This window comes from Falco punctatus (genome assembly GCF_963210335.1).
Source record: "Falco punctatus genome assembly, chromosome: 2".
In the NCBI taxonomy this organism is placed as follows: Eukaryota; Metazoa; Chordata; class Aves; order Falconiformes; family Falconidae; genus Falco; species Falco punctatus.
The window spans coordinates 116,978,623-117,004,351 of record NC_137581.1 but is presented as its reverse complement, the minus strand read 5'-3'; the positions used below and the strand labels follow the sequence as shown (position 1 = coordinate 117,004,351).

At 44.1% G+C, this 25,729-nt stretch overlaps 1 protein-coding gene across 2 annotated transcripts in view; it reads left to right on the top strand.

The window, feature by feature from the left end:
• The first annotated feature begins 1,849 nt into the window (after nucleotides 1-1,849).
• The window catches only part of EPHA3 (EPH receptor A3), a 237,347-nt gene continuing 213,467 nt past the window's right edge, over nucleotides 1,850-25,729 (top strand). The window contains exon 1 of one of the 2 annotated variants that reach the window (XM_080377011.1): nucleotides 1,850-8,048. In XM_080377011.1, the coding sequence (XP_080233137.1) occupies nucleotides 7,949-8,048 (100 nt within the window). In that variant the 5' untranslated portion in view covers nucleotides 1,850-7,948. The remainder of the gene's footprint in view (nucleotides 8,049-25,729) is intronic. The other variant, XM_080377010.1, reaches the window with a different exon arrangement.

The window sequence follows — 25,729 nt, the reverse complement described above, 5'->3', positions numbered from 1 at the left end:
ACTGAAAACTTAGTATAGATAAACTGAATCTGATGTTGCAGTGGGAAATTTTTTTTTTTCACATTCAAGAAAACAAGAAATCTTTGTGATACATTTTCCTGACATAGATAGCACAGCTCCAGCACAGGGTATGTAATGTTTGCATTTGCAGTCCTGCTTGGTGGCCCTTCCAAGTTAGAAAGGTTGAGGAGCTCCATCCTTCGCTGCAGGGCTGGGGAGGAAAGTGTATCAGCAAAATAACCTGTTTAATGGATAAGAACTGCTTGACTCAAGGTTAACAGACCATCTTGCTGCAGGTCATTTATTTCCTCTTGGGCTGGGAGAATACTAATGATGCACAGTTATTTATTGCACGTGTTGTATAATAATTATAACAACAATATTCTAAACAATAATATTTAGATAACATTAGCTTAATCTTCGGCAGAAACTGCAATTCATCATTGCCCAAGTGGCGAGGGAGGATTATTAAAAGATACCTCATCCGTTCTGGCAAAGTGATTAACTCGTTATAATCAAGAAGAAAATACTGGAAGTAATTCAGAGCTTCCCAGCGTGTCCAGGGGAAGCTGGGATGCTGGGTCAGGCGGATGGGGACGTTTCATACCCTGTGGCATTCAGGCTGAAGGCGTTCAGCAATACAGGTGAGACTGCGGGCAGTTTGCTCTGCACCCAAACGCTGCTGACTGTAGCTGAGACAAGCCTGATTCGGGGTCCCGGGATTTAGGGGTTGCCTCAACTTGTGTGGTCTTACTCTTGCTGTATTTTGGTGGGAGGCTCAGAAGTCTGGGTAAAAGCCAGGTGTGCACGTTTGATTCCATGAAGGAACTTCTGAAAGTTCTGTGTACCCTGACAGGGATTTGTTCGGAACTTGCGTAGCTCTTAATTGTCATATATGATATTGTTCTCAGATTCCAGATTCGTTAATCTCTTCCCGAAGACCTGAGATGAGTATTTTTTGAAGTAAATAGGAACTTTTTGTTTACACACTGTCATTAGAGTTGGGATCAAGTCTTTTGAAAACGGCTGCTGCCTTTTGAGTTCTGATTTTCTCCTTGGGGGGGAGGCATTTAGCTGGGAAATGCTGATTATATGTACACCATGCAATCAAATATATATCTCGCCATTCTGAGCAAAGATGTGAAATGATTTTATACCTTTGTGCTAGATGTGTAGCTGAGGCTTCTAAGATAACGCTCCTTTATGGCCCTTTACTGATCTTATTCCAGACGCTTCCTTGGACCATCAATGAAACTCATGGTGCTGGGTCCAAGAGGGTAAAGAGGAGAAAAGCCCATCTTTGAGTACAAGGGGGAAAGCGAGAGGATTGAGAAAAATCAGCAGATGCACAAAAATTTGAAAGGACCCAAATTTATATATGGGATCTCAGGTATTCACTATAACTAAAAAGTATGCTGTAAGATAGCCCATCAGTTGTCAAATGCAAAAGTTCACTGTGGAAATGAAACTGTTAAGGAGGCGCTGTGCATTGTGAACACTGGCTCTTCAAATTATTTGCATTATGCTATTCAGACTTGCAGTTTACAATAACTCTTTCTGCAGTTTTTTAGTTAGCAAAAATACACGACCTATTTTGCTGTCAATGTGCAAGCTTGGCGCTGCAAAGACAAGGGAATACTTCCAATCCGGCTCAGCCAGATCACAGAAATAAGTCTGTGCACTCTCCAAGTGCATTCCCTGAATTGAATCCTGATCCCTACTATTAGAAGTACTGGGGCATTTATTTTATAATCTGTCTGTCTATTTATTGTCCAATACTGCCTGACAGTACCTTCTGAAATGCAAAAAAAAAAAAAAAAAACCAAAAAAACCAAAACAAAACAACCAAAACAAAAAAAAACAAAAAAGGCAAAAAAACCCCGTTATTTGAAATACATGAGAATAAATAATTTATTTTCTTGGTGTGTGTATATATATATATGTTATTTTTAACAACATAATTGTTTTTGAACATTCGTTGTGATCTGGAAGAAAAAAATAAACTAATCAAGTTTGCCATTATGCACCTCACTGGAGGTCTGCCAGCATCTCCATAATACAGTCTGGTTTTATAGGATTCATAGATTTCTACTGTAAATGCTGAGTCCAAGCAGAGATTTGGCAAGCTTTTTCATGATATAGTAATACTCTCTGCTGGATGTAAATGTTGCTTTTCCCTGAAAACGGACAGTAATGCTAGTGAAGCTTTTCTTTTATGTCTTCTATAGATTTTTGTTTACAGATAGGTAAATTCAGTCTAAGTGCTTGGAGTGTCACCTTTTTATTGCATATTTAACAAATGATTCAGCCTTTATGGGGAAAATTTGCAGCTACGCTGTATTTGCATTTCACATGCTTTCCTACTGTATTCCATCTCCATAATAAGTCATGCTTTTTTTTCATTATGGAATTGGTGTGCAGTCGCTTCATAATTACAATTGCAGCTATGTTGCTGCTCAAAGCTGAATTTCTTATGCTGCCTAGTTAATCCATTTTTCTGGATTTTCACGTAATTATTGTGGAAGTATTGATTAGAAAGAGCTAGAGCTTAGCTTTAAATAACCGACTTCTTTCAAGTAACTTTTCACACTTCATTTATCATGTGTTTTTATTGCATCCTGTCTTTTATTCCTCTGCATCCTGCATTTTCTTCTCCACCTGCACTTTCAGTGCAACTTTGTACGTTAGGAGACCTTTTGGTTGTGCTATAAAATCTCTCCTAAAGAGTATTTAAAACATTTAAGTCTAGTTACTCGGTGGCTGGCAGGAGGGCTCTTCCTCCGTGGCCACCATTCCCAAGGCTGGCCCACGGCAGACTGCTGCCTTCTGATGAATTCCAGCAGCAACGCTGCCATTTATGTTTTAACACTTAAAGAGTTAATCTGAAAAGATATGGTGATCTATAGACAGGTGCTTATTTATAAGGAGGCCTAAATGATCGCCAAACAGCTTGGAAAAGCTGCCCCTGGTGTGATTTATGTGGAGATGTGTCAGTCCAGGTCTCCGTGAAGGTGAGCGGGTGTGTGTGGGCAGGTATCAACAGCACAAACAAGAACCTTCATAACGAAGTACCAGAAACGGAGGGAGAAAATGTTCTCACGCCTCCAAAGATCCCCCTGGTGCCGGAGGCGAGGCACGTACTGCTGGGGAGCATCGCTCCGCCTCACGCCTTGCCTCCTCCCCCAGTCACCCTTCTTTGTGAGTGGTGAACCTATCATTAATTAATTAATTGGATTTGTTTGTTTTTAAGGAAAATATTTTACCTTTAAACCTCTAAGATTAGAAGCTTCATGTTGTTCAATTAATTAAACAATGCTACTCAAGAGCCATAAACATTAAAAAGCCTTCTTGGAAGCAGACTGTGGCCCAGTCCATTGGATAAATTGATTGATTACTTCTGTGGCTGTTCCTAATAATCTGTAACATTTTTTCATTAGGCAGAAAGTTGTTTTCCTATTTAGTATGCAAACATGAGATCTGGAGCATTCTGCCCATGTGTTATGATTTCTTTTTTCCATTATGCAATCACAGAATGTGTCACTTCCCTGTTTACAAAAGAAAAATGTAAGAGATAAAATTTGTGTTTAGTAAGGATTTTGATCTCCAATATATTAAAGAAATTAAAGTCCAGGGTTGGCAGAAAATCATAAATCATGGTTATGTGTTTCTCTAGAATGATTTTATGGATGCTAAGGCAAAGATATTACCATGTGCTCCCTGGTTATGTAGAAATGCCACTAGAGGCTATTTTCTTTCTTCAAAGGTGCCCTTTAAGCTCACACAAAATTACTCTTAATAGAGTAAACATGCAACTTGCACAAAACTAACACAATGCGTTCCAGGTTACGTGTCACAGAGAAAAAAGCATAGTGAAAAATTCGCAACATATTTTGTCTGTCTTTCCTGATGAGGATTTTTCCCAGAACCTGCAGTTTTCTAATATGTGTTCTTAATTTCAAATTTTTCCAAATATTTCTGCTATTCACTTCTAGCTGGTGAGGTGCTCTATGTACAGGTTTGATACTGAAGATTTGCGTTACAGGGATTGCATTGTTTAATACTTTTTTCTTGAGTGAGATGAGTTCTATGGTGCCAGGATATTTACGAGTTCAGAATGTGTTTGCTATGAGTAACCTCAAAATATTTGTTTAATGTTTCTCTAATCCAGACAGAAAATTCTTCAGGATTAAGCTGTAGTGTTCGGCTGTGTTATCCATGTTGCTCCTTGTTAGGAAACTCTCTAACAAATGTCCACAATACGACATGAAAATCTGATCTTTCTTTTGTTTCTGGGAGGTGCATTTCTAACCCTCACAAGGAGAAATGGCTGAGAAATACACCTCGAGGCACGGACGGGGAAACTAACCCAAAATACGTGTGTGTGCGTGCACTGGCATGAGGCAGACTTGGGAATTCACAATCTGTTGTTTACAGTATAGACCTTAACTTGTTCCTCCCCTTCCTTCTTCTACCTCCGTTACCTTTTTTTAAAAAAAACCCCAAGGTCTTTACCTGGTAACCACATTGTTACATCAGAAAAAGTTGCATAGTTATTTTAACATCTTATGTTAGAAAAAGTTGCATAGATATTTTAACATCCACCCTTTGGTTTCTTACAGCAAACCAGTGAAGGAGTTAACAGTGACCTTAATACTTGGAGTAATAATACACTTGTAGTGTGTATTATCTTTTTTGTGATGTTTTTTTTACCAGCTTTTTTCTGTCAATCTCACCTACCACGTTTTCCTTTCTTTTTTTTCCTTTTTTTCAGCTTGGTTTTGTAGAAAAGGACATCAAAACAGAGGACCGAAGCGGTTTCTCTGGTTCTGGGGTGAGCTGTGCGAACATTCCCAGCCCTACGGGTGCAGGCTTGGGAGCTGTTCGATAGCAGGTGGGGTGCTGGGGTGGGACCGTGCCCAGTCCGGAGGGATGCTGGTCAATCCAGCTTCGGAGCGTGACACAGGCCAGGACAAAGCGAGGGGATGCTGGGGCTGGGCTCAGCCACTGGCTGCCACCCTCAGCCCCTTGGAGGAGCTCTGTTCCTCCCGGGCAGGAGGAGACGTACTTTATGTGACCAGCAGCTGTATATATGACAACGTGGATATGTGGCTCCGAGGGTCAGGAGCATCTGCATGCTGGTGGAAGGAGAGTTTGGCCTTTAGCAAAGCGCTGCACCCTGTGTGTTGGCAGGAACTGCCTGAGAATATTCGCATCTCATGGGCTCAAAGGAGTTGCCTCTCCTGCTTCCACTGTTCACGTGCTGGAAAAGTTCCTCTGTCGCAAAGGGAGGATTGCCCTCCATGGGAAGGGAAATGCTGAATGCTGCGGCTCTTCCCCGAGGAGAAAAACAAGGTTTGGCAGTTGAATGTGGTTGCATTTCCTTTTTCTCTTTTCCTTTTTCAGCAAATGATTATTGTGTGGTAAAACCACGATGGGTGCTCAGCCTCCCGCTCCCAAAGGGGGAGCAAGAGCAGAATCAGGTGCTGCAGCTGGATGGTGCAGATGTTTTATACACACAAAGCTTGAAGACTGGAAAACAAAAATTCCCTCCTTTCCTTCTTTGGAAGTATGTTTTCCCACTAACTGGAAACTGAAGGTTTCAGATCATATTTTTTGGTGGTGTCCGTCCCCCCCCCGCCCCCCCCCCCCCCCCCAAGAGATTTGTTAAATTTTCTAACCCTTTTTCTTCTACCTTTTTCTTTCACCTTAAAAAAAAAAAAAATATTTACCTGAAATCATGAAAGAAAATCCACAGAGACTGCACAGAGACCAAAACTAGTGGTCCTGAGAATTCCATAGCGTTTTAAATAGTAGACTTACCTCTGCTGTAAGGAAGAACTCAAGGAAGAGTGCTGTGTATTCTAGAAAAGACTGGGAAAAGGTCTGCAAAAAGCCACCCAAACCAAACCAGTTTTTATTACCAGGGACAGTAATATTTTGAGGAAATTAGGTTTATTTCTGGACTTTTTGCTTTGGAAAAGCATCTTTGTCATATAAATGAAAAGGTATAATGAAATGAGCCTTGAGAAAGACAGAGGAGGACAGGAGATGCCCTTCTCCGGGCCATACAGCGTTAGGCATACGGCTGGACCCCCCTGCCCTCCTTCTCTCTGCCCCTGAAGGTGGCTGCTCCAGAGCCCTGGGCAGCTCGCTCGCACCTTTTGGAAGTTCAGCCGGAGAAGAAATAAGTAGCGTCGATGGTAAATACAAGTATAAGTGAAAGGAAGCATTGGAGGCATGAAAGAAGCAATATTGTTAATTTGGTGATTCCTTAATCTGGTTGAAGAATCAAACCTGGCAACAGGAAAGGAGGAGGAAAGTGATGTTCATGTCCTCAACCCCTGAAACAAATGCCCGACTTTTGTCCTTTGACAAATGAGTGCCTTTGACAGCCTTACGCCTGCTTTGCCTGGCCTCTGGGGCATTTCCACCCCCTTCCATGCAGCGCAAACCTGGCACGGCTGGGTTGGGTGGCCGGGGCTGTGGCCGTGTCGCGCAGGAGAGGCGTGGGCACAGGCCCTGGCTTGGCACCAGCCCAGCACCTCCTCGGCCACTGCTGGGGGTGGCGGGGCTGGGGGGGAGCCTGGAGATGGGGTGGTGCCGGCAGCCCTTCCCAGGGGCGGGTGCCGGTGGCCCTGAGGAGACACAGGGGAATTCTTTGGTGTTATGGCGGGGCCGGCTGTTCGGGCGTTTAACGTGTGAAACAGGGAGGTTTGGGTCCTGTGGCATCCACGATTTTTGACGTTACTTCTGCACTTAGTTCCATATCTGTTGCCAAAGGCTCCGTCCCTCCCGCCTGCGCAGCCAGTGCATGCGCTCAGCGCAAGACCCCGTACTATGTGGATGCGTTAACTTCGGCTTGGAGTAAAATATTTATTTGACCTAAGTACTATTCCAATATGTCCCTGTTTCCACAGAACCACGCTGGGTGGCTCTGGAGACCTGAGATGAGTCACTTGGGAAGAAAGATGTCCATGTTCTGAAGAAATGCTCCACAGAAGGGGAAGCCGGGGAAGTGCTGCTCTGCAGTCATTCCTCCTGGGAGCAGCGGAATCTCAGCGCCGCACGCCTGCTGCTCTGCCCTCTGCTCCACCAGGCTCTCTGGGGCCTGCGGGGCGCTGAGGAGGATGGAGGCGAGGTGCAGGCGTGTAGAGAAGGCTTCAAAACCGCACCTGTGACATGGCAACCTGGAGAGCGAGGCTGCGCACCCCTACGGAGAGCAGCGCCTGGGAGGGGGCCCTGCCAGCGCCAAGGCTCCGCTTTGCTGTGACCGGGTGGCACTGAGGCTGCTCCCCGGGGAGCGGGCTGGGCTGGGCTCCTCGTGGGCTGGGAAGGGCTGGGTGATGGAACCGGTGGCTTTCTAGCAAGGCTGCTACGGCTGCGCTCGGGAAGTCTGCCGGCTTTACCGCCACTTCGCACTTGTACCCACCTAGGAAAGGCCGGTAACGCAGACCGTGGGCTTGCGGCCGGCTCAGAGCCCCGAGCGAGCCTTCCGAGCGACGTGCCTGCTGGCACCCCTTGGCAGAGCCTCCGCGCTTTGCCCACCGCCTCCCGCCGCCCAGCGCTTTGGCAGCGCCCCCCCCGCGCTGCGGGGTGCGTGTGCGTGTGTGTGTGCGCGTGTGTGTGTGTGCGTGTGTGTGTGTGTGTGCGTGTGCGTGTGCCAGCGCACGACCCCCGAGCGCGCCGTTCCCGCTGGGGAGCGCCCCCCCCGCGCCGCGCCCCCCGCGGGCAGGCAGGTGGGCGGGGCGGCGCTAGGGCCCGGGGCGGCGCGGCGGCGGCGGCGGGGCCGGGCGGGGGCGGCCCCTCCCGGGCGCAGCGCGAAGGCGGGCGCGGGCGGTGCGGGGCATGGTCCCGGTGCCGGTGCCGGCCCCGGCGGCGCGGAGCGGGCGCGGAGCGGTGGCATGCGGCGCGGAGACATGCGGCTCTGCCTGCGCGCTGCCCCGCCGACATGGACCGCCTGCTGCTGCCGCCGCCGCTGCTGCTGCTGCTGCTGCTCTGCGCTGCCCTCGGCGCCGCCGGGCGTCTGAGCGCCCGCCCCGGCAACGAAGGTGAGCGGCGGCCCGGCCGGGGGCGAGCGGGTGGGTGGGCGGCCGCGCCGCGCCGCGCCGCGCTGCGCTGCGCTCTCCCCCTGCTTTTTTTCCTCTCCCTTTTTCATATTTCGTCTTCCCCTTTTTTCCCATTTTCCTATTTCTTTTTCCCTTTTCTTCCCCCCTCCCCTTTTCCTGTCTCTTTCCCCCCCTTTTTTCCCCCCCTTGTATCCCTTCCCCCCCGTTAAGGTGGTCCCGGGCGGCAGCTGCACCCCTCCCCGGGACCGCGCCGCTCCCCCCGCCTGGCGCCCTGGCCGCGCGGCCGCCGCCCGGTGCGGTGCGGCGGGGGAAGGAGGGTCAGGTCACCCCCCCCCTCCTCCCCCCCGCAGCAACAGCACCCCCACCCCCACCCCAGGGAACCCCCTTGGAAAGTTGGCGAGGGGGGAAGGACGGGCTGTGCCACCCCCGGGCTGCGCGGGGGGAGATGCGCGGAGAGCCGCGGTGGACCGGGGGCGAGGTGGGGAGCAAGGGGGGTTTGCGGGGCCGGGGGGGGCTCTCTGCGGGGTTCTCTGCGGGGCTGGGGGGGGGTGTCTCTGTGGGGTTCTCTGCGGGGCTGGGGGGTTCTCAGCGGGACCGGGGGGGGGGTTGCCCAGCCCCGGCAGGTGCCCAGCCTCCCCGGGCAGGGCAGGGCAGGGCGGGCCGCCGCCGCCCGCGGGCTGGGATGGCGGGGTGATGGCTGGCGGCCGTAGGCAATCAGCTTCCCTCGTTAAGTAATAAAAATCAGCTCTGAAAGCTAACGGTGGCCCCCGTCTCCCTCGCCCCGGTGCTAACCGGGCTGTGAGCTCTTTTGGATGTGCAAGGGGGGTGGTGGTTTCAGCAGCCGTCCTGTGCTTCAAAACTTTTAATTAACACCAAAAAGAAGCTTGCTTCCCTATAAAACCTCTTTTTGAGTCCGTAGCGGGTTTTGCAGTGTGTTGAAATGCCGCGTGTGGATGGGAACGTGTGTAAGTGTCCAGTAACAAAGCACAAGTGGTTTGTTCTCCTTTGGTGTGGTAATTTTTATGATGACATTTGATGATAACACGTGTTAGATTTCAGGGAAAAATAATGACCGCTAGATGCTGTTTGAAAAGTAATTAAAATACTTGTAAAAAAAAAAAAAAGATTAAATCGCCCTTTCCCTCTTTCCCTATGGTAAAAGAAATAAATTATGCAGCTTTCACTCGGTTGCCCGGTGGTGGAGGCAGCCGGCACGGCTGGGATGTCCAGTGCAATCGTCTTTAGGGATAGAACCCAGAGGCCAAAGTGTGGGAAGAACTTCCAGCATCAACCACCCATGTAAAACCTGCACCTGCTTGAGCTGTAGCGTTTGTGCAGAGGAGCAGGTATCAAAGCTGTTAGAGCAATCATTTCTCCTGCATGGATAGCGCTGATGTACTTCCTGATATTCCGGGTGCTTGCGGGATAAGGCAGCGAGGTAATGACTTTCAATGACTTCAGGAAGGATAAAGAAATAGGACCTGAACCAACTAAGGAAAGATTCAAACTTTGCACATCCTGGATAACCTTAAATCAGTTGGTTTTATTGCTAGGAAGGAAGCTACGGTACCATCACACCAGAAGAGCAATATATCATATTTTGTATGTTTTATGTAAATTTGTTTTGCATGCATGGCCCTTTATAGGTTGCTTAAAAAAATGTGGTTTTAATAGTTGGTCACTTTTAAACCTCTGTATATGTGCTGGTTTGTAAGTGTTGTCATCTTTCACAAATGATTTTCAGAAATGAAAACAAGAGCATTAGTAGGGGTTACTCTTGTCTTATTCTTAAAAGCTTTTTGGGAACGTATGTAGTTCTGTCAGTCAGCAGAGCAGCTCTGCCTCCACGGCAGTGATAGACAGACACAGCCTGTAAACTGAGGCTAATTATGCAAAAACAAAACAAAAAAACCAACAAAAAACCAACCCCAAACCAACAACCCACCCACTTTTTGTTTCTTTGTTTAAAATCACTGTCACTGAGAATTGAGAAAGGAAGAAAAAAATTGGTATCGTACAGAACGTGCATTAAGCATCCTCGCCCGAGTCAGCTTTCAGCAGACTCTGCTCCCAGTCTCCCTCCCTTCAGCTTCAAGCACTTGTACGATATGGGCAATATTCTTAAAATGGATAGTGAAAACAACAGCATAAATGCAGTTAGTGGACAGGCACTCACTTTTGCATGCTTCCTTTTTTCAAGTACGTATTTTGCGATTCCTTTCAAAAACAGGAACACTGACAGTTTCTTTTTAAAATGAGATCAACTTTGAAGCACTTACACGCACACGCAGAGCCCCTTCCTTAGGAAAGCTCAGTAATTCTCTTATTTATTTACAGCATGTTTAGGCTGATGATGTGAGTTTAGAAATCTGAATTATCACAATTTGCAGACACACTGATTTGTATGAGCATCAAGGGTTAGCATGCAGCTTTAGACCATGTCAGAAGATTGTTTTCCTCTTTTTAAATAATCTTTTTCTTACCACTTCACTTAACGTCCCTACTGTTGTTACCATACATTTCCTCCCAAAACTAGATGTGTCTGCGTTTCTGTGGGTATTTAGAAAAGTTTTCTTTTTCCACCACCAAGAATGAAAAACACTTTGGACAGAGGTTGTTAATATGGGCTTATAGATAGAAATGTATACATTTTTTCCTTACACTTTATATAAAAGTTTCCATTGAAATTCTCCTTGTGAATTGTTTTAATAAAAGATGGAACTGATTTTTGGTGTGTTTATATAGCATTGTCTAACTTTTAGGGGACGTGAATGTTGCAGTAGGCACGCTACAAGGGTATGTTCGGTAACATTGCTTAAATTTATTTGACTTGAAAGAATTGTATCACATTTTTCAATACAACTTTAGTTAATGTTTAAAGTTAATATTAAAACTGATGACTGTCTGAGTGAGTGCTAATACTGCAGTGGAAGTGGATGGGACGAAGGGAGGGAAGGATGAAAGGGATGAAGGCACGTTGTTGGCTTACTTTGTCGTGTCAAATGCAGGTGGTTTTTTTCTTTGTGTTTTTTCTTTTTTTTCTTGAAGTGCTGGAGTTTTTATTTACTTGTTTCACCCCCGAGAAGTGTTAGAGTTTTTTCTTGATGAAATGTAAAATTTTCCACCGAGTTTATTTTTAAACTCTCAGCCGTGCTCAGCGCAAGGCTGCGTGCATTTTACCTACGTAATCACAGGAGCTCGGGAGGGTTCTCTTAAAGTTCAGATCTATCTGTGTGCGGTGGCAAGGTGTGTGCTGTTTTCTGCAAGGCAGGAAAACGTCAGGAAGATTTAACATCTAACTTTCCCAGTTTGAAGCCACAAGCCGAACCCCATAGGTGCACAGAAACCACATGTTCTGCTCTTCCATTCCGTTTGATATTTTCCACCTAGGGAGGATCGTGGGTTTTTTCTTAAAGGATGCAATTTCTTTCTGAGTAATTCCTGTGGTATCAAGAAATCGAATGAGCTATATCAATCTGTAATTTAATAATTTTTCCTCAATCTCTTCTGTAACTATATTGCCTGCCTGAGGGTACCAGCAACCTTAATTTCTCTGTTTTATAACCCACAACAGTTAACACTTGACCTAGGTCATTAACAGGATTATCAGCAAATTTGTTTAAGCTTTTACTGACAACCTGAATTGCTTCAATAATATTTTGACTGTGCAGACAGGAAACTTCTTGTAACCTCTCAATCTAGCATAAAATTAATTTCTTGTGAACACAGCTACCAAAAGATCAATAAGGTAAATCTGCTTACAGGACTTGGTTTCAAATAGTGCCTGTTCTGGTTTACAGCAAGAAGGTTGCAATCAGCCTCTCTTTTTCAGGCTGCGTTGGATTTGGAGATGTGGTTTCATCTTTTATTCATCGATTACCATCTCAGAACTTGGCATAACTGCGCAATTAAACACCGTTTTATCTGGGCTGGTCTCCGTTGACACTTAAAGTCGCGAAAGATGACTTTGTGTGCCTGGGTGGGCAGGACAGCTCTTGGCATGGCTCTGAGAAGCACGGTGTTTGCACGTGGGGCAAAATGCCTGCCCCGCTCTCGCAGGTTGTTTTTTTTTTTTTTTTTTTTTTAAAGTAATTTTTGGAAAAGGCTGGCAATACCGGGAACTCTTCTGTCACACCAAAAGGGATTGCACGGGGAAATGCTTTTTACAAATCTCGCCTCGCTGTGTGTCAGGTATCATTAGGTCAGAGCAAGTCTTCATTTGCTGTGACACAATTCCTGCTGGTGCCTCTAGCTTGCTCTGGAGTGTTTATCTGCAAAAGAAGTTAAAAGTAGGTTTAGAAATCTTAATGGGATGTCTCTTAAAATTTAATTTCAGTAAGCTCAAAGTCGTGGGGGTCTAGAGGGCTGTTTTTCATACAGCTGTATCTTATTCAAAGCTTCTGTGCTTAATCCTAAGCTGTACGATTAGACAAATAATGAGCGTGCTTTAAAATTCACACCATGGTGTTTTTAAAATCCTGTGCAACAGGAGAAGTCAGTCAGGTAAATTCCTCATTTTCTGTCAACATTTTTGGTAGGAGGCTGCAACACATGGAATAATTATTTTTTTTGTTTGTCCCTGAACTTTGTCTTGATTACTGCTGATTTCAGTGCGGTGTATTAAAAAGAAAAATCCCTGCATTGTCTATAGCAAACTTGAAGCAGATGTTTGAAATACGAAGATGTCCAAATTGGACACGGCAATTAATTCTTATTGGAGTTAATTTGGATACAACATATTTGCTACCCAACGAAGCAGTCAGGGCATAGACACGGGTTAGAACTCTTCTGTACTTGCAGCCTCAGGAAATTAGGCTTCAGAGGCACTTCCAGAAGGGAAAGCCTTAAACAGATAATAGGCACGCCAAGTTGGACAGTTGTTTACATGAAATCTTTGCAAATCAGGAGTGTATTCAGATTGAATGTTAGTTTTTCATTCCCATCCGGGAAGATATAGAAATTAGTTGGGGGGGTGTGGTGGTTTGTGTCTTTTTTAAAAAATTATTATTTATGATCTGCTGGAGTTAGGTAAGTTGCTATTAGTATACTTACTTTTGATTCTGTTTGAGAACCTGGAAGTTTTCCTCTAGGAACGTATGTAATGGCCCTTGTTCTTGTAATCCCCACTTGATGAAAGTTTAGAAATACGGATGCAGGTGTTCATTTTCTTGTTTTCAGAGCTCTGGATTTTATCACCAGTGAGGGTCACTACAGAGCTGTTACCAAATCCAACAGTACTGTTTGTAGATTTTTGTACAGAGCCTGAGTTAGTTCTGTAAGTTGCCTGTAATTCATGTAGGTACCGCTGCTTTGTAGCTGCTGTTTGATTTTTCTGCTAAAAAAAAAAAAAATATAAAAATATACAGATAACTGGAGATACAATCGTGTCCTTACTTTTGTTAAGGTTCAGAGCTCTGCTCAGTGGGGCTGGTATTGATACACAGAAAGGACATTTTGGTACCCTAAGGTGCAAAATTGACTGGACTTGTCCACAGCCACTAGATAAAACTTCAGAGGTGGGGCAGAGGGCTCTCGCTGACCCATCACAGCTCAAAAAGGTAATTCCAGCATCCAAAGAGTTGTTTTTCCTGAAGTGAGATGTAGGGATTTTAAAATTTATTTTTTAACTTTTCCTTTCTTATAAAAATGGATTGTTTGGTTTGTTGAAACGTTGTTGGAAATTGTTGAAAATATGTTTATGAGGAGGAAAAGACTTGCATTAAGGAATCATACAGCGAAATGGAAGATTTTTTTTTTACTAATGCATGTGGCTACTGTGAGGCAATCAGTTTTGCTAAAAATTCACTGCAGTAGTGTAGCCCTTCTTATTTCCATAAACACTTTAGAGCAGTAGCTTTTACTTTTTTTTTATATTTAAACTGTTGTAAACAAGAGCCACCACTTAAAAGAAAATAGTTTAATTCAGAAGATTAGATATGAACTCCCAGTGGTGTAATTTTGGAAACAGAATGTGGTAATAATTTGCTTGGTTAGGGTTGTGTTCCCTACCGGTAGTTTTGCGCTTCTTTGTTCCTTAGGTGCATGATAAATCCTAGCACACATACTTCTTGTGCAGTGTAAGTACTCATTTTGCAGTGTGAAACGGCTGCAAGATTAAAATTCAGTCTCTTGGACTGAAGATTCCTTTAAATTTCTGCAGTGAAGGGATGAAAGAAATAAAGATATAGAAATAAAGATAATCCTGCCTGAAAGAAATCTTGGGATGGTGACAAAAAAGTTCCAGTCTAGGAGAGTGGCTGGTAGCCTGAATGGAGCACCAGCATGTAGAGGCTTAAATTTGCAGAGATGTTATTAAACCAGACACACTGTAAGCAGAAACGTTGCTGCCACGCTCCTGTTTTTTTTCATTAAACTACTGTGTCCTGCTGTTTCAGGCAAAATATGGAGGAAAATCCCATTAATCTGCTGGAAAAATACTGATGAAAGAAGAATAGCAGACCAAACGAACAGTGGGTGAAACTTGCTAGCAATTAAGTGAACAATAGGATGAATGTTAAGGTTCAGTCAGGGCAGTTTAGTGTAAAAAGGTGTGGGAATGGTGATTTTTTTTTTTTTTTTTTTTTTTATTTCCAGATGTTTTTTCATACCATTTTTATACCTGTATTTGGATGGAAAGGTTTGCATTGCATTGGTCTCTCTCTTTTATTTTCCTTCTTTTTTTTTTTTTTTAAATAATTAAAAAAACTTGCTAAAGCATAGCAGCCTCATGCAAGAGGAGATTAATGAAAAATGAAAACTTTTAAATTGGTGCCTAAGAAAGGAGGGGTTTGTTGAAAATCTAGAGTGGCTAGTTACCATTTAAATAAGTACTAATTAAAGCATCAAAATATATTTTGGTCCATGGTAGGCTTTCCACAAACTTTGTGCCGTAACAAATCGCAACGAGTGATGTTGGGTTTCTGGATTTCGGTGTGGAGAAGCTAGAATGCAGCAAGAGAGGTTTTGCTCTGCTTGATTTTTGGAGAGGCAAGGCTTTTTGAGAGATCTCTTGGAGCAGGAGAGAAGCATTAAAGGAAGAGGATAGGTAGGCAGTGGTGAAGTTAAAGTTGGACCAGAATCTTAGAAAAATCAGACCAAAATCCAAATTTTCTCTGGTTAATGACAGTGTTAGGAACCCAGAATTCAGTGCTGACAATGAACTGAACACTCAGCAAACCACAAATTAAGAAATTCCTTGCCTCCCTGAAAGTCTAAGCTTTGTTTACATTAGTAAGCTTCATGACTATGATTTACCAGTGGTGAATTTCAACGGAGGCTGCAGTTAAGACAGGGTGGAGGCTTTTTTTTTTTTACTGTTCTATTTAATCTTTCTGTAATGGTGCTTTCTCTTTTTTAAAAACAATAATATAAAGAAAGAAAAGAAAGTTATGTCTAACCAGCCTTAGCATTCATGACCAACCACGGAGAACACCCGCTTAAGGCATTTATTTCAGAACAGGTTCTGAGATGCTGAGAGTCTTATTCAGCACAAACTTTTCTCCCACATCTGATTTACCCCAGAGAGCAAATGTCCTACGGCAATGGTTGAGAGTTCAGTTTTCCTGAGTTGTGTGGCTACAGCTATGGAAAATGTACTGTGCTCACCCAAACCATCGAGGGAGAACCCAACCGCAGGGACACCTCATCGGTCGCTTTTGTTCCCAGCCCACCTACCCACACTCTCTCGCAGTCTTTCTCTCATGCCTGGGCTTTTTATTCTGTCCCTTTCCCCCAAAAAAAACCCAACATTTGCCCATAAAGAGTAGAAGGCAGAGATTGTTTTCTTTTCCTGATTGGGACAGCTGCATGTCCGTTCCTTCTTACTACGTGCTGTCTGCCAGAAGGGGGATGCTTTGATGCTGTAGATGCCCAGAAAAAAACCCAAAAGACACAGGAAAAGATTTCGATGTTTAATGGCATTGCTCTTTGTATGGTTAGTTGGCTGTGTTGGTCCTGAAAGCTGCGTTAAAGCTGGACAGAGAGTGTTGAAGGCATCAAAGCAGAAGTTGTCCGTGCTATCCAAGAAAAAGCAGTTCTGGAGGTGTGAGGAGCACACTTAGTTTGTGGAACGTGATGGAAACCCAAGCAGTTTGCGGGAAGGTAATGGAAGCAGAGGAGTAAGCAGAAGACAGGGGTCTGAAAAACTGGCTTGTGGGTAGATGGGAATAGAACAGTCATTTAGGCATTTACCTTTGTTATAAATATTTGTATTTCTCACATATGGAAATAGTGAAAAAAGATGTTAGTGGGGTTCTGGTTGCAAAGGCAGTGAATGAAGTCAGGGGCAATTCCATTTTTCATATGGATAGCTCAGCACACATGTTTTGCATTAATTACCTCCATAAATTCTGTTAACCTGGCAAACAATGAAAATATCATGTTGGTGACATCACTGTATTGGAAAATAAAACTGGTTTTAGTATCTTGGTTTTCTCAACCTGACATTTGAGGAGATTTCTTATGCTATTGGCATTTTACTCCCCCAGTTTGCACCAAGATGTTTAGTCATTTGCTCTATGGGTTTATTTTGTCTGTGGAGTAGCTGTGTAAGGATCCAGGCGTTTCGTATCCCATGTGAGCTGGAGCCCTTGATTCATGGCAGTAGAGAAGAAAAGCTTGACAAAAAACCCTCTGTCAGGGCACACCTGAGTAGATGGCTTTCCACATGTAGTAATTCAGGATTCTCAGATTATTATTTTACAAGCCTTAACTTCTGTGTTTCAAACTTAAAAAAACAACAACACCCAAACACCAAACCAACCCAAAAGTCAACCAAAGCCAATGCAACTATATTCACTTTTAAGGGTTTTTGTTTTTCTGTGCCCCATGTGAATAATTTCTTAAAAAGTGATTTGTAGCGAGATTATTATTATTTTTTTTTTTTTTATTCTGCGTTGTGGCGTGTTGCCAGCTGGTTGACTCAGGGGGTATCACAGCTTTTTTAACAAAAGAATGGTCATTTGCTGGACATATGCTCTGATGCCTGCCTCAAAAAATTCTGTCCTCAGAGGAGTATTGATTACTTGCTGTGATTTTTTTTTTTTTTGGAGATTTCAGGACTTTGAATATATTTGAACTACAGTACAGTTTGTAGGAACTTAGGAACTTTTAGTCGTGGGTGCTGCGTGTGCCCAGGTGTCTCTTCTGGGACACTTTTTTTGGTGTCTAGAATTCTAGAAACTGTACTGGGTTTCGAATTCTCAGTTTACCTTCAGTGAACTTGGACGCTATGGTGCAACGTGGTTTTGCCCACATTAAGTTGCTCGAAGCCTTTCCCGGGGGGATCTTTGTGATGCTGTGGTAGACCCCAATTCTATCAGATCTTCTGTAAAACTAGTGAGTACTGAATGTTATTTTTTTTTCCCCAAGGGAGGAAGAATGCAGCAGTGAAAAGACTTACTTGTGCAATGTGCTTAAGGCTTTTTGAAGAAGTGCTTTATTAAAACTGAGTCATGTTTGCTGTTGAGTTTTGGTTGGACGTAGGCATATGGTGACATGTCCTGTGGGAGACCCACTTCTGTTCTGGGCTAGTGAGAAGCGTGGAGTGGCTGGGTTTAAGCTGGGTCTCATCCTCAATGTTTGGTATATGTGTGGGGTTTTGTGGTGTTTTGTATTTTTTTTTTTTCTCCTGAGAAAGGTGAACTTGGGTTTTGCAATTTCAACTCCTTTTTCACACAGTGTCCCCCGTTTTGTATTTACGTGTTTAGAGCTGCGCTTTACCGATGTCAGATTTAATGCTATAGTAGTAAAGCAGGGTAAGATTTGCAGGATCTGGATCTGAATGTGATGTTCAGCAGAACAGTAATTCAGATATCCCAGGGTTTATGCCTCTTGTCGGCGGCACTGGAAAAGGACCAGTTGGAATGGGTTAAAAAAAAAAAATGCAAAGAAGTGAAAGTGACACAGTAATTTGGAACCCATTAGGTTAATCCATTTTTAATTTTTATATCCTTGTCTTAATGAAAAGAACTGGCACATATCAACTTACAGGAAATAGCCTAATAAAAGTGAAACCTTATTAGGCCCCTTTGATAAACATTGCATTCCAGCCCACCAGTCGTATGTTTTTGCATACTTGGAAATTGAGCTTTACGCCACTTTAACAATATCAAGAGAAGTCTCGTGTTTCAAACTAATAAAATAAAATAAAAAAAAAAAAAAAAAGAAAATCTGGTTTGTCTGTGTTCATCCATGAGAATGGATGGGCAGTTGTCAGCATTACTCAGACAGGTACTCCGAGAAAAAGCAGCGCAGAGATTTGTCACCTCACTCCTATGAAAAGAGCTGCGAGTTCATATGTCATCGTCGGTGCAGGAACGGCTTGTCTTGGTTTTCTCTTTCCAGTAGCCAGAACAGCTTCTGCAAGGTGCCAGGGCTGGTGGGAGCGCGCCTGCACGCCCGCGTCGGCTCGATGGAGATTGATGAGGGGGGAAGGGGAAAGCGTTGCATGCGCCGCCTTGCCTTAGCTGTCACCTGCAGTCCCCCCGCAACAGGATGGGGGAGATCGGCTTTTGGCATTACGGGAGCGCTCCTAAGGTTTCTAGCAGCAAAATGTTTGCTTGCTTTCAGTGCCCCTTTGAGATAAGTTCCAGTTTTGCCTGCTAAGGAACAGTATCGTTCTGTGGTTTTGCTCTCGGGAACCTCTCACGTGAGGCTTTTATTTTTGGAACCGATCACCCTGTCCGTCCAGGAGACTTGGGACAGCGGCGTCCCTTTTGCGCGTGCAGGCTCCGTACCGAGCGAAAGGAGGAAGGCTGCTGGAGAGCTGCTGCTTGGCGTCGAGCGCAGGTGATGGGCTGAGGCACGCAGGGCAGTGGCTGCACGGGGGCACGGGAGCGCAGCCGATCCCTAGCAGTGTCACAATTCATGCTGCACGCAGGGAGAGGGCTGCTATGTCACCACGGAGCCTCCCTGACTGCCTCTGGTTTTGCAGTTTACAATCCCTGCGTATATTTATAGGCATTCCTGCATTGCTTATCGCTGTCCTGTGCTCCCTTGCTCGTGGCAGCCTCTTGAGGGAAACTTGCAGTGAGGTTCCTGCTTCGGCTGCTTCAGTATCCAGCTGCAGGAGAACCAGAGGTATCTAAATCTGGCTGCAGATGCTTTTGGAGAGTGTTTGATGAGGAGAGTAAAATCAGGGAGGAAAATTAAACACTTCCTCTTCAAAAGCTGGGGTAACTGCCGTTAAAACAGAATTTGCCAAATAATCCAGATTGATGTAGGAACCTTCTGTGTTCTATAGGAGCAACAATGTGTAGGGTAACTTGACATGTATTGCTAGTCTTTTGTCTTTTCAGCTGAGACTTGTGATGCCATTTCCTAATTTTGGAAACGGTTATTTACTGTACGTTTGAATGAAAATGATGGAGGCTTGGGCTATCCAGTCATCTTTTGTGAAGATTCCTGTGTTTAGTATCAGACAGCTGTCTTTGAATTCATTTTGGTTTTTCCGTGTTTGTTCATCTCTTGCCCCAGCCCTGGTGGAGCTCTTCAGTCAGCAATTTAACCACAGATTGAACATGACAGTTGCCAAATTTGGAACGTTCTGCACAAAATCACATTTGTATCGTACAGTACAAAGACACAGGCAAGGAGGGTTGAAAGTGCAGACCTCACAGCGCTGTGCCTCTCGGAGGACTGTGGTCTGGCTTTGAGCTGTAGCAGAAATCTCACTGAGAAATCTCACATTTGGAAAGGAGTTTGTGTCGTAAATGGGCCAAACTTTGTTGTAGCTTAGTGTCACTTTGCTTCCTGGGGTGTCCCAGGCTGGAGGGAGACAAAACCATAAAAGCGGAGCTAGTAGATGGGGACGCAGAAGATCTCTTACGCTAAGGTTGTTTTCTTCTGAGTAATAATAAACTTCTTCACTACAATATTTGATGGGAAGCGCAGGACCGTAAAATCACAAGAAACAAACAGTAAATTAGGCCTCAAGTCTGCTGCTTTAAACCAGGCTGCACTGTGGGACACCCTTCGTGAGGAGAGTATTGCACGTGTTAGCACCGCTTCACGGGGTGCTTTCCTACCTGCCGACGTTACTGATATGTTGTCCTTCCCGAAGATTTTGTGGTCTACCTTAGCAAATTTCAGCACGATTCCAGCAACACCAGCAAGATAGCTGATCCTAGTTGGCGTTGCACCTAGCCTTGGAATAAACCAAAGGCACAAAGGTGATCTGCTGCTGCTCTTACTTCACTTTTACCACTGCTGAGGGATCAGAGAGTTGAGAAAATTGGAATCTGTACTCGTAGGTAGATGAAAATCCAGGTGCAAATCCCCTTTGCTGGGGAGAGGCCACCATTCTAAAATTGCACGCCGGGGTTTGTGCTGACTCGGCTCTGTCCCACCCCAAAACCAAGTTCTGGCTGTCTTCCTGCCCCAAAGGATTTTCTTTGCTGCTCAGGATTATATGACACATTTCAATTATGGGCATTCACCATTTTTTTTTTATACAATTTTTATTTTTGGTTGCATAGCAAACAATTTTCCCCATTTGTTGGCACTTTTTTAATAACCAGCTGGTGTATTTCTAAACTGACAGTTTGGTGCCAAAGAGGAAAAGACAAAACAGTGGTGGTTTCTTGTTCTTGGCTTTTTTAAAAAAAACTTTAATTGGAAAATGTAAATTAGATGAAGAAAAAATATTGTATATGTTTTACCTCATTGGCTGTTGCTCTCTATTTTCTTTGTAAAGAATATGAGCTGGAAATGCTTTCTAGGGGTGAAGTTATTTGTAAGTGTTTCTTTAGATATTGCAAGTTGCCTTCTAGCAGGTTTTCCTCGCCGCTTCCTAGGCAGTGAGGGGGATCCTCAGAGTGGTTCTACCTGGCACAGAATTTACTTGTTTATTTTTTTTACTGGAGGGCAGAGGTGTATTTATACTGCATTCGGTCTGTGGTAGCAGTCATTATTCAACATGTTTCTGGAAGTGCTGCTGCTTTCTACCTATATTCAGGTATCGTGTTAGTTTTACAGTTATCTTTCTATCACTGACGTGAGCCCTGATGAACCTGCTGCCGGTGAGCCTCGCAGCGGGTCCTCCCTCCACCATCATGCTCAAGCTGGAAGGGATTTCTGGTAGCGTGAGGGGCCTGTGCGACAAATGCCACCCAAGCCTTCGTGCACCTTCTGCCTGATGCCAGCAAAAGGAGAGCAAGCAAGCTTTGCATTTCGTGTCCGCATCCCTGCTCCGGTTGCTGGAAGGAGAGTCACCTTTACCCCCCTGGCAGAAATGCACGTTGAGGGAAGTAATAAGGCTTTCCCTCGCAGTGGTGGGGAGGGAGGGCCGGAGGAGTTAGGTAGGAGAGACCTAAAAAGAGAACGTGTTTTTAATCGGCATTTTGCTGGTATGCTGCCACTTGGCAGAACTAGCTACGGTGTACAGCGTGGGGAGCGAGGCTGTTGTACGCAAGGGCCAAGCTGCTGACATTCAGAGCCAGGAGTGATGGTTGCTCCATTTGTTCAGCACTGCAGTATTTTTAATAGCAGTAGCTTCTCCCTCGTACTTACCGCTAGTTTTAAAGCAAGTTAGTTACATGATGGGAACCAGTGCAGGACACTGAGGTTATTAGACAGCACTTTCTTTCTTTCTTTCAAGTTGTTTTATGAGAACTCCTCTGTGTCTCCTTAGCATAACCACTGATCCTTTTCAAGGCATTGTGTAGGAAAGAATCATCAATAGCAACAAAACTGTTCAGCTAGTTTAAGAGTTACCCTTAGTAACCAGCTGGTCAACCTCAAAGATGTCTGTAAGAGCTAGCTGAATGATGCTCACACAGTTTTGCAGGAGGAGGAGATACAAGGAGAGCAAATGAGTTGTGTGAGAAACGGATAAGCTTCAGAAGGAGCCTGGAAATGCTGATTCTCTTTCATGTGGCTTGACTTGTAAAACTACCTCCTCACTCTCTTCTGGAAAGTGATAATAGGGAGGAAGAGGAGTTATGAGGTTTATTTTTGGGATATAATATGCCAACCTTTCCACTTCTTGTGTTCCTCAGTACCTCATTTAAGAAGGTGGGAGCTGTGGGTACTCAGCCTCCCAAGTCAGGACCGTATCTGACCTGGGGTTACGATGCCTTGCACAACCAATGCTCTTTGCTGGGCCGGGTGCTCTGGTACCTGCTAGTTACGCTTGCAACAAAAGAAAATATATTGCCGCACAAAATAGCTTGACCTCTTTTTTTTGTTTTTGCTTTTTCTTAAGTCGTATAATTCCCTTCATGCTCGTGCAGCTGGAGGCACGCACCTTGCACGGGACAGTGGCACGAGAGAGGTTAGAGCTCTCTGCTCTTCAGTTCCCTCTTTCATCTGGTAAATACCTGGCTATAGGTATTTGTAGTACATTTAAGTGTTGGCTTTCATCTCACTTTAATTGTATGTGGAAAAACACGAGGGTCACACAGAGATATGCCTGCTGCTGATCTGACTGAATATATCTTTGTGATACACTTCATGAATTGGTCAGGCCAGTTTTGTGACCAAGTGTTGCCTTTTGCCATGCTAGAGGATATATCAGGGTTGAAAATGGTTGGAATGAGTCGCTGTATGAATCATGGGCTTGTGTAAAGTTTTATTTTTTACTCTCTACTGCTGCAAATCCATGCAAAAAAATTCAGACAACTATCTAATCTGTTTTTTACGTATTTCTTCAGTCTTTTGTGTAGGGAAATGCCATTTTCTCCTTCAGTTTCCAGATTAATGTGTAATGTTAGGACGTACAATGACAAAACATAACCCCAGCCTTCCCTGTTGATTTTGTCTGGGACCATTATCATGGCAGCCTGTAAGTTCTGAATGAGTTGTTTGCTCTCTGTGGAAGTCACAGGGAAAACGAGTGTCATAGAACCTTTTTTTTAGGGAGAGGGAGGTGCTTTTTTCAGGTGACTACCTGAAAGGAAACACGCTTTGCATTTTAGATACTATTAAAAAACAAGTACACTTTTGGTGAAAAGTGTTAGTTTTTTTCTCCTCCAGTTTTTTAGTAGAGAGGAAGTACTGTATGTATGAGCTTCAGTTGGGTTCTAAACAATTGCAGCACTCAGGCAGTCTGCTCTGTGTTTCTGCTTGCCTGTAATATAATTCTTACTAAACACAAGGATGAAGGCATCCAGGCAAAGTGACAGTTATCTAGAGGGTCAGTATTATGTTTTCTTTCTGTGTTTTTTTTTTTTCTTCCTCCCCTGGTCTTTTATTTCTTGGTATTACCCTCTCCCCCCCCGCACCCTCCCCCCCCCCCCCCCTTTTTTTTTTTGGGGGGGGGGGAGGGTGCGGGCTTTATTATCACTGAGGACCATGTGGCTAGACAGGTGAAGGAACTGAAGGTTTTTGGAACTTGCTTTGCTAGATATTGAATACTTACTTGACATGACATGCTTTGTTCATTCTTGCACAAATGAAAACGGAGGAAGTCGAAAACTGGGCAGTATGAAAGCATATAAAAAAGTGTAGCACAAAACTACTTTTTTAATAAAGTGACAAGCCTGGAACATAGCTTTGCTTTGATTGATTTATTTATTTGGTCACTAATGGGAGCATTCATACCACTCTTTTTAGGTACCTGCTTGCATTCTCTGATTTGCATCTGAAGTGTAAGCCTACTGTAGTCAGTGTTGAAACTTCCCCTCTGGATTTCTAAAACGTAGTGAAACGTATATGAGCATGGAAAAGCCATTTGCCTAGTGGTGCCAGTTTGCAGGAGGTGAGGAAGATAAGGTGGGTGGAAAGAAGGAGGGAGGTTGAAAAAAATATTCTTGCTGTGGTAGATTTGATCCCAGTTGATTGCAGCGCATGTTGCCCCATGGCTGAGGCAGCTACCTGTCCTGGGGCACGCGTGGCTTGGGCTGAATATTTAATTGCGCCCCCCCCCCCCCCCCCCCCCCCCGGCTCTATTGCAATGCCTGTGAGTGCTTCTTCTAGAAGTAGTGGGTAACCTGGTAAGTGTGCAGTAGGGAGCTGACTGTCATGGTGGTGGCACGGAGAGATGGGGACGGTGATGCTGAAGGCTGCCCTGCACCTCGGGGGCACGCTGTAACTGCTGGGCTGCTTGGCAGGTCCAGGGAGGGAAAGTACCACCAGGTCCTGTGTCTGTTGCCCGTTTATTTTTTCCAGATGAAACTGATGAATTTGGGGTGAATTCATAAATTTCAGAGTGGCTGCAATTGTGTTTTCAAGAAGCTCATTCTTAAAGAATAGATCTTTTACTTAAGCTTACTCCTGAGTGATTTGCCTTAGTAACTTACTGCCAAGTAACTTACCTCAAAAGCCATACTTCCTTCACCACCATGTATTGCAACAGACATATCTGTCTTCTCCCAGGAGATTCATCATCTGTGGGAATGTGTAGTCGCAAAAGCAAGACGTGCACTTTTTCCTTTTGTATTTTTTTTAGTGTTTCCTTTTTATAGACGCAAACCTTGCTTCAGAATAGCCTGCCTAGGGCCCTGTGCACTCAATAAAGGGCTGACTGATTTTTCTTTGTGTAGCTGATTGAGAATTTAATTATTGATAAACCCAGAGCTAAGAAATGTAGAATACTGCATTATGTTCTTTCCCTAAGATTGGTAAAGATATTTTTATTTATTGATGTAGGGAAAAGTTCAAAACACCACTGTTTTCTTTTAAAGGGGTGTATAACTGCGGGGGGAAACGTTTTTCCTCACGTAGGTGGCAGAGCAGCACATTCATGGTGGTATAGCACTGCGTATGTACACATACACAGCACAAATGCAGTTGCACACAAATGTGTCTATTGATGGTTGTTTATAACATGGCCTGATTTCTGATACTGTGTGCTTGGTTTTCCCTACCACGTCTCCCCCCATACATCCCAATAACAGGAAAAAATACTGCTTTCATAGCTCTCATTTTGTAAGTGATGTCCAAAATTAAATGGCAATTAACAGGAGAATGAGGAAATAATACAAATAACTTAGCAGATTCCTAGATAATTAATTTCCCTCGTTTTTCCCCTTCTTAGTCCCATTCTTTTACTTTCTTGGAGCACGGATACCCAGACCGTTTGCTCTGGGAGCAGTGACAACCCCAGGAGCTGCAGTGGCTCAGATTTCTACAGTGGCCACCTATAACAGAGGTGTTAAATCTCATCATATGCGAGGGAATTTTATTTCTTTTCTTATTGTCAGTAATTTCCATATTGAAGGGGGGAAAAAAAAAAAAAGTGGTTGGGGCAGCAGATAAAACAAAAGTAAGCCCAAATTGCAGCTAATAAATATTGATGGTGCAGAGATCGGTGCAGCTGGGAGCAGGGTGGTGATGTTGTGGTAGTTTGTATCTATAGAGAGCCTGTTTATTTTTTTTGTATGATACTTTGTATCAATTCCCCTGTTCTACTTCATGTTAAGAAAGAAATGTTTACGTAGGGAACTCTGTGATGAAGCACTTGGAAACTGTACGGCCAGGGTAAGGGACAGAATTTATTTTGGTGCTTGTAAAAAGCAAATGAATAAATACCAAAGAAGTATATCCTTTCATTTGTATTTGTTTATTGATTTTTAAATACCTGTCATGTTTTAAAATGGGTATAAAACCCACTGTGGTTTGTTTGACTGGAAAATGTCTGTGTCGCACTGTTTACAAATAAAATCGTCCTTCTTACTCTGAAAATTGTTGTATGCCTTTCAAAAGAAAAAATAATAGCAAGATCA